Source organism: Oxyura jamaicensis, chromosome 1 (assembly GCF_011077185.1).
Source record: "Oxyura jamaicensis isolate SHBP4307 breed ruddy duck chromosome 1, BPBGC_Ojam_1.0, whole genome shotgun sequence".
In the NCBI taxonomy this organism is placed as follows: Eukaryota; Metazoa; Chordata; class Aves; order Anseriformes; family Anatidae; genus Oxyura; species Oxyura jamaicensis.
The window spans coordinates 12,447,802-12,460,746 of record NC_048893.1 but is presented as its reverse complement, the minus strand read 5'-3'; the positions used below and the strand labels follow the sequence as shown (position 1 = coordinate 12,460,746).

Here is a 12,945-nt window from a genome sequence, read left to right as displayed (position 1 = left end):
GATGCTTTCATATCTGAGAGATGGAACTGATGGAAGTTCTCATGATCTCCAACAGACTTTTTCTCAGAAAGTTCTGTTTTTTAGCAGTTTAGCAGTTTAGCAGTTACAAAGAGTAGCGTCTTCTAATCAAACCATTAATTATTCTAACATTTTGGGGGCTTAAAAAGGTATTTAAAAAAATCAGTGTTCATTTCTGTTTAAATACAATATAGGCTGCTGAATTTAAATGTTGAATTGCGTAGAACAGGAGAAATACATTCTATGAATATTGCCTACATTTCTTTTTTAAAATCAGTGATGGAGGTGTACAGCCACTTAAACAAAGGGGAAATCATCAATATAAATATGGAAACCTGAGAAGTCTTAATTCTAGGGGGGAAAAAGTGCTTAAGTGGTTGTTGTCAGTGACAAAACAACATTTAAGTCACATTTTTGAAAACTCAATAAATACTAATGCCTGCACAAACAAAAAGCACTCAATTGCTAAACCTCTTTGTTCCCCGTTCCACAGAAGGAGTATTGGTATTGGCAATCAAACTACAAATTTTAAAGCTCAAGAGAAGATCAGAGTCAGACTTTCCACTCATTACTAGATATCTCAGCAGGCCCCTTGGTATGCTTTCATAACATTAGTGGTAAATAGTCATAGCATGCTTGCTGGTAAGTTAGGGAATGCCTTCACTGTTTTATTGATGGAGTGTTACCCCTAGGGCTCTGAACGTAGATGCAACCATTATTTGCAATCATTTCTTAGGTCTTCTGTTTTGCTTATAAGAACACACAATGCACTGTGCTTATTTAGGAGGTAAAATTCAGTCATGCTTGTACGCTCAGTGAGTACTGATTTGCAGATCCTAGCAACGTCTATGTTTGCTTTGTACTATTATTTGCATTGTTGTAAGTGGGTGTGGGTACAGCCATAGAGTACTGAATTCTGTAGTTGCAGTGAACTTTGATGTTCCTGTGCAAGATATGAGAGATTTGGAGATGGGGAAAAGTCAAGCATCAAACTCATTAATGTATATATAAATTTGTAATATAGCTCCTTGCTTTCCATATTTTCATTTAATTTGGTTGATGTTCATGGCTTGAAACCTTTGGAATGCAAAATGTTATGAGTGTAGTCTCTGGAAGTGCCTACATAAACCATATATCAAAAGTCTGATATAATCCCATGGGTCTAGAGAGTTTATTTTTGTAGGCCCCCTGAAAAACAAACAAACAAACAAAAAACTTGGCAAGGATTATTAGAAAAATGTACTTGTTATACTACATTTCTGTAACAGAAGTGAAAAGCCATTTCTGTTTTTCTTATTCATTTATTCTTTTTTTTATTTATTATTATTTAAATTATTATTCTCTAATTTAGATGTCATCAACTGGCCTATCTTAATCTACATCACTGTGAAAATGTTACTGATGCTGGAATTGAAGCTTTGGGAAATATGTCTTAGCTGACGTCCATTGATACCTCTGCAGCCAACATCTCAGATATGGTATATACATGTAATAATTATATATAAGTATATATATATATAATATATAATTAAATAAACAATGTGTTTGCTATCTATTTAAGCTTTCAGAAAAAAACCACAGTAAAATCCATTAATTTAATCTGCATGGATAAGAAGCAGTGGAGTTGCAATATTATTAAAACAAATTTCAGAACTGTGTAATACAATATTTGCCAATATATAGGCACTACCCAATAAAAGTTAATTCTCACACAGGACAGTTCTCACATTTGAAAGAGAGAAACTGAAACTGTCAAAAAGAGGAGGTTGGGTGTCTCTGAAGCTGATCTGTAAAAAACATTAAGCAGATTTATTTTTATTTTTATTTTTATTTTTTTTCTCCAGTATTATTAGGCCTAAGGAAAAATGAAAAAATGGTATTTTTAAATATTGAATTTGTAAAAGTTAAATTTCCTTTAAATGGATTTACGGTGAAAAATGTTAGCTCTAACAGAGACACTGATCTACACTGTGGTCCAGAAAATAATTGCTAGTGAAAGAATTACTAACAAGGTATCTTCAAACTGTCAAGTTGCTAAGACTCTGGAAAGCAACATAGTAAGTGTTGGAGCCAGGTTAAACATAGCAGGCCTCCACATAAGATGTTCTTGGCAGGTCCTGCCTCCTGGGTAGGTTTTAGAGCCAGTTCTAGCTGTTACTTTTACTTTTAGGGCAAACTCTTCACTGAACACAGAAATCTAGTAGAAACATCATGATGAAAACTGTTACTATAAAGAATATTCACTCAGTTGCTGTTCAAGAAGAATTCTGACCAAGAACCTTATTGCTTGATTCTAACACAGAGTTTGTGCAAAAGTAATTAAAATACTTTTATCCTATATGGAGACCTAAAAATACAATACAATACAATACAATATTAAGTCAAGTAAAGAGGGCTGGGAAATCCATGGAGATTTAATTTAATATTGTTATTTTAAATATCACAATATTATATCTGAATGAAATTTATAATTCCTAGAATTACAGTCCCAACAGTGTTTCAACATAAATGTTTTCTTTCTCTTTGCCTGTCACAATTATTCTTCTACAGTGCTGTATTGCTCTAATTTTCACATAGCACAACCCTTGTCCTCGGCACTAATCCAAGCTGTTCTGCTTACACTGCATTTTTAAGACACTCTGTTTCCTCCTTCCCACAAGACAGATAAACTCACTTGGAAATTGACCATTTATCATTCCTGTAATTTCTGATCTGAATGCTAGAAAACTGGTATAGTTCTCACTGTTTGCTTTCTTTAAGTGTATGGTACTCATGCCTTTTCTAATTGCATAATATTTAAACATTTAAAAAATTAAATCTTATTATCTTAAATCTTAAATTAAATAGATCTTCTAATCTTAAAACATGATTTGATGAAAAAAAAGATCTTACAATCTGCTTTGTAAAAAGCTACTATTTGTATGCTAATAAAGAGAAATTTTAAGTTTCATATTCTTTCTTGTAGCCTGCACAGCAGATCTCTTGTTTTTGGTGTCTAGGTTTGTGAAAGGTGTAGAATATGCAACATAAATCTGCACTACACAAGAGTTTAGTTTTTCAAATGATGGTAAAATCATTCTGCCCATCTAAATAGAGCAGAATTTACTGTAATAAGGATGATATATACTTAGGGGGAGGATAGGGGAGAAAAGATACAGTATTCAGATTTTCTAACAGATTCGTACCTCTTGTATAACTGCCTTACTTAAGATCTTAATCAAAATTGAGTTTGTTTTCTTCTGTTGCTGTTGCCTTCCTCTTTTGTAGTTTCTCTGGTGCCAATAAGAGAAATGTCCCTGTGGAAGCCTGTCTTTCACTTAGGGATTTTTTTTTTTGCATGTGGAAGAAATATATTGACCCTTAGAATTGTACCTGACAAGAGAACTTGTTAGCACAGAGAAACACTATAGACTCTTTGTAGACTCAAAGTAATAATAAAACATAATGCTAATAAGAAATACATTGATAATCTCTCTCATGTTTGTAGAAATTTACTATACTTGTCCTGAAAATAATAGTCAATAGAAAGACTGAAAAATGAATAAAAATAATCACTGCACGTATTCAGATTTCAGTATTGTATAGGAAGTTATGCACAGAGAGTAATGAATGCAGAAACAACGTCTAGGCAAACTTCTAAACATAACCTAGGATAAGCAAGTAATTTAATCACATGCTTAAATGTCTTGCTAAGTCAAAGACCATTCATTAATGAAAGCAAGTATCAACCAATGAAGAGGATAGCAGCTTCATGAATGTGAAGGACTGGTGGCATCCCAAAGACTTTGCTCTCCTTTTCTCACTAGGGCTTTGATTATATAATCCTATTATATATAATATATATTCATATATAACACTCAACATTTAGTAAAATAAAACACAATTCCATCTAAAGTATTAATTTATTCACTCTGTTATTTTAGCATGCCCTCTTCAAAGAAAGAAAACCCTTTAAAGAAAACCATTATTTCTTTTACAAGATGATACATTATGTACATTATGATACTAAAAAGGAAGCATCTGATTTGCATCTTTCTCAGCTGTTGTTAGGGCATTTCCTGAGCACTGCTGAGCAGTTCCTGCAGTATTGCCTCACCATACCTGCTCTTCTTTTAAAAAAAGTGAAACCTCATCTTCATTTCTCTTGTTTTCTCTTGGCGGGATGTCAAAATTAGCATTATGTTTCTCCTGTCCTCCTGATATGCAGATAATAAACATTTCATGCAAGCATAAGCCATCATCCTTCCATATAGGTTTTCCTTTAAAGAATATCAGTAAAATAATAACATGTGAATACATATACAGTCTATATATAATTCTCAGTTGTATTTACCTTCTTACATTTCTGAAAATATTTCCTTCTTCATTCAAAATTGTTTTTAAAATAACAGTGATATTTCTACGTCTCAGAACCTTTTTTTAGTGGTGGGAAGGACAAGGTTGTTCTGTCTTTGTCATTCTTGTACTAGAAATAGGTTTCTTAGAGTCATGAACACCTCAAAAGAGAGACTTAGCAATGAAATGATTTGCAAGCGTAGTTATAGATTAAAAAATAAATGACACCAAACAACACAACGACAGTGCAAAAATGTACAGTTCTTTGAAAAAAAAAAAAAAAAAAAAACTTTAAACTCTTTGTGATTTTTTTTTTTTTCCTAGCTAGCCTTCCATCTCACTTAGTTTTCTCTTACCTCTTACTCTCCTAGGCACCCTAGAATATGGACCATAGATTTCTTGGTTTCAAATTGTTAGTATTGTGAACTTTTTCATGAAAGCACAGATGATACACTAATCACAAATCATCTTGGATATTGTAGATATTCTACTACATTCTATTCATCTAGATTTTCTATTTACGTTATTTACAATATATGCAAGGTGCTTATGCTTCTATTACTGAGATGGAAACACTGGCATTTAGGGCCAAAACCTATTTGTCTTTCATATAAAAGCAGTCCAAGTGGAAATGCTTCCATGAATTAGAGAAGCGTATAAGATTTGTTCTCATGCTCTCCATATTTTTAATAAAATGTCTTAAACCTTCTCTGATGTTCTATATGATACAGCTTTGGCAGCTTTGCTCCAAGTCTGAGAGTCTGAAAGCGTGCAGCTGCGTAGCATTCCTCCTCAACCTGACACAAGCTGCTAATGCACATGGCCTGGACCACCCATCTACTGGGGACATAAAAAAAAAATAAATATAGAAGTACTGGGACATTTGAAGAAAATGGCTTAAGCCAAACAGGATTTAGACAGTCAGAAAAAGCCTAAGAATAAAAAGGGAATTCTTGAAGTAAATCAGTTGACTCCTGAAATATATATATATATAACATCCAACAACAAAACCAGTATATGCCCTGACACAGTCTCAGGGAAACTTAGCATCAGTGGATGCTAAGTATTAGCATGCAATAAGGAGAGAGAGAAAAATAGCCTGAAATATATACTAAAAAAATGGTTAAAACAATTTAAAAATGGAAAGAACTCTGGTACACTAAAATCAAAGATTAAAAGGAAATATGAAGTGTCAGAAGGAGTTTTCTGTCACAGTTTCTTCTTCAATGGCTGTTATGCATGAAGTCTGTCTTGCAATGAACCTAAGGTCCCAGTCTCTCCTCTGACTGGCATGTCAGAGAATCGTGTTTGATACCAAGTCAAGTCATCAGTCACAAATTCTTTTTATGAGTCCAAAATTGCTCTTTAAATTTGGGGATAATACATAAGTAATTGGTTCTGTTTTCTTTTCTTATGTGTTTGTACTTAATGATTTTCAGATCCTGGCTGGTCCTGAAGGCCAGGCTGTAATATAAATATCTAATATTTCAATAATAAGATTCTAAACAGATCACGGGGAAAAAATAATTTTGGCTTTACACAGTTAGGTATTTTTTTACACTCTCAGTGGGATTCTGGATTTATGGTGTCTTGAAGCTATAGCCTGTCTTTACATGTTGGTCTATTAAAAAATTAGTCGAAGAGCCCTGCAAAGCTTAAGAGAAAAAAATATTACCAGGGCTGATAGCTATAAGCAGCAACAGACTGCAAATGAATTAGCTGTGTTTGATTTCCAAAGGGAAGGAAGTGACAAAACACATCCCCAAGGCAGGGAGAAGGACTTGTTAACATATTCGTGCAAGCTCCAGATTCAGATGTTAGCAGTCCGGTTTTCTTGGGGGATTAGGGAAAGAGGATTTGGCCTGAAGACTTCGGAACACAATTCTGTGTAGAAATAGGAAACACTAGCACAGAGAGTCACTGCAATCAGTGCCAGATGTGCTAACACCTTGACTCCCAACAAAAATCAGTAGGAATTAAAGGTACCCAGCAAACTTGAAAAATGGGCTCAGTGGTTTTACAGGATAGTTTGCTACAGTAGAAGCCCTGTTGTCTGGACTTAGTATCAAGAAACACTGGCAACTTTTTTTCATAAGTTTTGGTTTGGTCTAGCTACAAGTGGGTTTAGATACAGAAATTAAGCTTTATGGAACGCGTTATACACACAGTAGTACAGACAGATTTCTGCACTGCACTTAAAAATGTCTTTACAGTTCCTGTAAATAGGTCTGACCCACTTTTATATTAGCTCAGGTATTGGAAATGGTATAGCTACATTTACTTAAGAACTTAGCAATTTTCCAGACAGTGTTTGCTATCTGAAACTGAGCATTGTTCTCCCACATATATATTATTAGAGAAACGATACAGTAAGATATGTAAGATATTCTCATCTTCTACTCAGTGTTTGATGCATGAAATTGGTAGACTGTGGCTACTTTGTGCAGAAATCTAAGACTTTTAGCAGATGACTGGAGTCATTTCAAAATGTCTCGCAAATGGAAGGTGGGAGCTACCTCTTAAGAAGAGCTGTCTTCCAGGACTGGAGTCAATTTGAGGTCAGTCTGTTTGATTTGGGGTATGACTAGGAAGAGACATCTGTGTATCTCTGGAACATAAAGACATAGATACTTTACAGATGCTGACCTTTAGGGTTACCAAGAGATGCGTGAATGGAAATCTCGGAAGCTGAAAATAATGTAGCACAAGTTAGTAAGAGACAATACGTTCATTGCAGTCTGCAGCTGAAAGGCATAGGGTTGCAGTTTGCAAATATAAAAAATAATTGCTTTTTTTGTATGCCACAGCCTCTGATGACTTTTGTCTTTAGCAAGTGAAGACCCTCACCATCTGGTACGGTAGATTCTTATTTTCTTATCTCCAAAAACTGTGGTGAAATAATAATAAAAGATGCTCTGCAAATGTCTGTAGGCCTCACATAATGAATTAACTGACCAAAACATTTAAACAGAACAAAATTGTAAAATTCAGTTGCATAAAAAAAACAGCTGCTGGGGAAGAATAAATTGTTTCTTTTAAAGTTGTTTTTTAAATGGAGACAGTAATAAACATGCTATACAGACATGCAAGACAAAGTCTTCCCTTTCGCTATGGCAACAGAAGATTTATCCAAGATACATGGGAGATTTCTTTATGTTAAAGAAGAAAGATGTTTTGAAAACTTATAGAGTAGGTGTCATAGTCTGTATGCTGTGTAGTGTCTGTTTTGCTAGTATATGTTTCCAGGGGTTCTGATGATACTATCATAGTTCCTGACATATCCTTTAAAAATATCTGGAGGCTTAGTATAGAAGATATGTCTAAGAAATAGGTCAGTAACCCAGATGGGAATCCCTAATGTTGTTTATCAGGGAATACTACTGAATAAAACAGGAATTCTAACAAAAGTAGTGATAATTGGCTACTTTATATATATGTTAAATTAAAAACTAATAGTTAAAAAATTCATATAGACTTCCTGCATTTAACTTGCTTGAGGTTTATTTTTGGAAACATCAAAGTTTCATAGTTTTTATGTGTGATTGACAGTTCCTAATGACATTCCTTGTATTCCATGTCTTTAGTCTTCACCTTCTCAAATCTGGTTATTAATGAAACACTTTAAAGGAGACTTTGATTTTTATTGAAAAATAACTGACACAGTGTCTGTATAGTCACATAAAATCATTATAGATTAGCTTTGATTAACTTTAAATTAGCTAATTAGCTTAGATTAGCTTTGAAGTAACAGCAGTGTTAGTTACCATGTAAAAAAAAAAAAAAAAAAAAAAAAAAAAAAAAAAAGTCATTACTAGGTACCATAAAGTTGTACCATTTTTAAGTAAAGAGAAATTGATGAAAAAATGATGTCCTAAAGGTTGACCTTATCACTATCAGTCTCTTCTGTAAGGAATTCATGTTCTGACATGAACACTTTTGAGGATTAGGTAGACAATTATTTGTTTTCTTGAATAGGAGTGTTCTGGTCAACAAAAATTTGAAATCTGTAGAATTTCAATCTGTAGAAAATCTGTAGAATTACTTACTGTTGTAAGTAATGGTCAGCATATAACTGTGTCTGCTGAGAAAAAAAAATATGCAAATTTATGTTTTCTTAAGCAGCTAGGATTGAAAATCTTTCTAATTGTTCTGTTTTCTGTTTTTATTCAGCCTGTGAGGTTTTAGGAATTTGCAAAATTTGAACTCCAGCCGCACTCTCCCAGCATTATCATTACAGTGTCCACATCTGGATTCCAGACACTACTTAAATGAGCTTATTTTGTCAGTATGGTATTTCCTCTCTGTGCAGTGCTGTTCACTACTTAATTGTAGATAATTTATTAACCACATGGAATGAAGTGATAACTCTGTTTTTCATGAAGAAAAGTTTGTTTAATGATATGGAGCACACAACTACTATGCTGTGAATATCAAAACACATTTTACAAAATTAACATTTATTTCTCCTTCAAATTAAAGTTGATAAGATAAGAACATGATTCTGTTTCCTGGGGTACAACCAGTAAAAAAGGCAAAGCATCTTCTGATCCTTTTGCACACTTAAAATAGGAATTTTCCAAAGTTTTCACCTCCCTATTGTCCCGAGTATGTTTTTGTTTGTTTGTTTGTTTGTTTGTTTGTTTTTCTTCTAAAGTAGAATGTATCTACCAGCGTGACTCGAACATCTCAAGTATTGTATTGTTGTAGTTAGAAGTTGTAGTTGTAGGTATAGCTTTAGTCATAAGACTTTCACTGATAAGAAAATTCCAAGGCAGCAATTCTAAGACACTACTTTTCTCCAGTTTCTTTCTTTCTGAACGGGTTAAAAACAAATGTAATTTTTTGCTTTTGCCATTGAATTTTTTCTACAATGAATTCCTAACTCTTGTACATATGTCAAGAAAAAATAGGAGGGTAAACTACATGCATTCTGCTGAAGAGTAGGATGTACATAAGAGCCTAGCATTTATAGGGTCTTATGGATAGAGGTGGATAAAATAAGTCCTGCTATTCTGTTGTATTCTAATGAATGAAGGAAAGTCCTTTTAAGAAACACTTCAGAATCAGAGCTTAACTAGACAACAATGACAATTATTTCTAGTTTGATTTAAAAAAATGCAACCAATAAGAAAGTTATTTTGAATATCTGAGAAGGGTCATATAATGAAGCATTTGGTGGAGGTGAGAAATCCAGACTATATTTCCCACAAGGATTTCAGTGAGTGACTTTGGATAGCTCATTTGTATAATATCTCCAATTCTTGTTTTTCTTTGTAAAAAGTAGATAATGTTCTGTGAGAATATTCTACAGAGTTATTATTTTTGTTTCTTAAAATATACTGTAATTCTTAAGGAGAAGGTTTAACATAAAACCTTGGATATTTTTGACCATCTTAGGATATTAAATGTAATTACATATAATTGCATATATTGATTTTTAAGGTTATTTTTTTCTGGATTTTTTTTTAGGGTTTGAGAGCCCTTGGCTGACATGGGAAAATAAATTAACTTTATCAGAATGCAAAAATGTCAGTGATACTGGGATTCAGGTAAGACAATTTCTTTTCTTGGTGTTTCCTGGAAACCTCTCTATTTTGTCAATTTAACCATGTCCAAACCAGATAATATTTTACTCTTTACATCATTCATTCTTAATTGCAACGTTCTACACTTTCACTGTTAGAAATTATTTTCCCCTTCTTATTCCTTCCATTTTTTTTCATTCCTTTTGTAAATTATAATGAATCTCAAATTCTGCCCTCTGCACTGAATGAAATTGATCATATGTAAGCCTTTCTACTGAATTGTACTGTGCAAATTACAGTCTAAATTGCTGGCACTATTCTTTCATCCTTGCTCTAAAAATCCTTCACAAATTTCTGTTTAGAACATACTTTTCTCACTGCTAGTGGGAGCTTTCAGGTATTACTGCGTTATTAGTTTGCCATTAGTTGAATGCCGTGCTTACTTAACTTAGTATGACTAGCTCAGTGGAATAGATAAATTTCATTAAGCCTGTTATGTGGTTCTTCATGTGCTGCTGGTCCATTGCTACATACAATTGTCTCTTAGTGACAAAAATATATGTCTCAATGTAACTCTAAAAGTATATTTCTTACCATCATAAATCCTTAGAAATAACAACTTATATTTCAATAAGAAAAGCATATGCATCTCATCCAGATTGAACAGATTTCTTAGCTATTTTGTAGAACACTAATTACACTGTGTTATTAAAAGAAAACACAACCACTTTTCAACTTTTAAAATGTCCTATGAAAACATCAACTGCATAATTTGTTCATGTGCAATGATGAAACTAATCTACTTAAAATTAGACTACATGTATTTTCAGATAGATATTTGAAATACTGACTTCTTATTCTAAAGACCTCATACTCACAGCAGAATGTCTGTTGAATCTCACTAAACTTCTTTTTTTTTTTTTTTCCCCACGGTTTTTCTTTTGATTATTATATATGTTGGTTTTAAAAAAATAAATATTGGATTTTGACCATACAGAGCCAGACATTGTTTATTTATTTATTTATTTATTATTTTTAAATGGTTAACATATGTATTGGTTACTGTTCTGACCTTAACGTTAGCCTATAAACTTAGAAGTTTTCCAGGGACAATAATCTTTCAGAAGTTATCACACAGGAAATTAATTAATTTGTAAAAAGACAACCTAAAAATTGAAGTTTCAGCAAAGGCAATTTTTTATGTCAATGATAAGTTTTGAAGTTACACAGATAAAATAACTCTTCTGAATTATCAGCAATTTCATAGAAATATTAATATTAATACAGTATTTGAACTCCATTTACAATGCTTTTAAATTATTTTGTATTTCAGATTTATGGACTTGCTTTTTTTTAATTAGTCAACAATGAGATTTGCCATCCAAATATTTATCTTCCTTATACTATCATCACAGCAGTAACTACATACTAAATTCTGATTTATTAGTATTCATTAACTTGTTTTGCTAAAATCGGTTATTCTGTGTTACTGGAATTCTTTTTATGGGTAAAACATCGCACTGGAGACTGGAAGAGACTCAGAGGGGGCAGGAGGGATGATCAGATGTATGGAACACTTTCCTTAAAAGGAGCAAATCAGTAAGCAAGGAACCTGCGGTCTGGAAAGGGGATGGCTGAGGGAATATGCTTGAGATCTGTACAATCGCAAATGGCATGAAAAGGGTGAATAGGGGTCAACTTTTTGCTGTTTACTTCCGTATGTTATCTAAGGGGCATGAAGTGAATGTAGTTTGAAGATTCCGATGAAGAAAAGGAGACAACTGTCTCCAAAATGTGTTGTTCCTTATCACAGGTTGTGTATATGCTTGAAGTTTATCTACATCCTTATGGAGATTTGACAGCTTCAAAACAATTGCATTGATTTACTGCTTAGTGTTTAAGAACAATATAATAAACATTAGTTGATAATTTTACAGTGGAAAAAAAAAAAAAAAAGAACTATCTATTTTGCTGAGAAGAAGAGAGATTATAGTATTTACATCCTGTTTTTTTTTCTGTAACTGAGAATTGCTCCTAACCACATGTGAGAGAAATGCTTAAATCATGTTGTTTAGCAGCATCAATTTTATGCCCACAAACACTTTCAAATTGTCAGGCTGCAGGTACAGGCACCACCATCATGTAATCCCAGTCTTCAGTCTCTACATTTTTTCCATTATAAAGCTCCAACATCCATCATTTTATAGCTATATATTATAAGAATGAGTCAGTTGTTGCTGCACCACAAGGGATGCATCTGGATTGAATCTTCTTACCCAATGTGTATGTCAGACCATTAGAATTTGCTTCTTTAGGAATAATTCTGACTGGCCTTTCATGAGTGTAAAGTTCCATGGTTTTGTTCCCACAAAACCATGACCAAGTATGTACATCTTGTGTATCTCACTGAAAGTCGGTGCAGAGCCAGCACTGCTCCTTTCAGAGGAGAACATTCACTTCTACATCGCACTATGCTTATCCCTAAGAAGCTATTTCAGTAAGTGTCTCACTACATTAAGTAAAAAAAGAATGTGAAAAAGAATCGTTTACACTTTCTGTAACTGCAATACAAATATGAACTTTCTGATGAAGAACGAATCAGAAGCAAGTACACGAAGATGTAGGAGAAACCATGTAGTCATGGATCTAGGGAGGGCAGAAGGAAGAAGAGATAAGAAAGTAACTCAAAACAAAATGGTAAGTCCATCTTTAAAGGTGAAATCAAAGGATATGAGTTAATGGAAAAATCTGTAGAGAGTTGCCCCATTGTATGCTGCACATCTTAGTTATTCTTTGATTATATTAAGAACACTTAAATTATATGAAAAGAAAATGAATATTAAGAGGTCTTTAATAACACAGTTAAGGTAAAATGTAGAAAGCTGTAACTAGCAAAAATAACAATGATCTTACACTGTTAATTCATTTACTTGTGTGCAGGCATTATAGGAGTATGTAAATGATTATGTGATCAAGTATTTAGTAAATAGGATCCCATTCATAGCTCAGACAATGCTCACTTTATGAGCAGCAATTTTATGTTTCATATTTTCATTGATGCTTATGT

At 33.1% G+C, this 12,945-nt stretch overlaps 1 protein-coding gene across 1 annotated transcript in view; it reads left to right on the top strand.

Moving 5' to 3' along the window:
- The window catches only part of FBXL13 (F-box and leucine rich repeat protein 13), a 76,522-nt gene that overhangs the window by 51,319 nt on the left and 12,258 nt on the right, over positions 1–12,945 (top strand). The window contains 3 exon segments of the mRNA XM_035341867.1: positions 1,370–1,496; positions 9,823–9,853; positions 9,856–9,902. Coding sequence (XP_035197758.1) covers positions 1,370–1,496; positions 9,823–9,853; positions 9,856–9,902 — 205 coding nt within the window.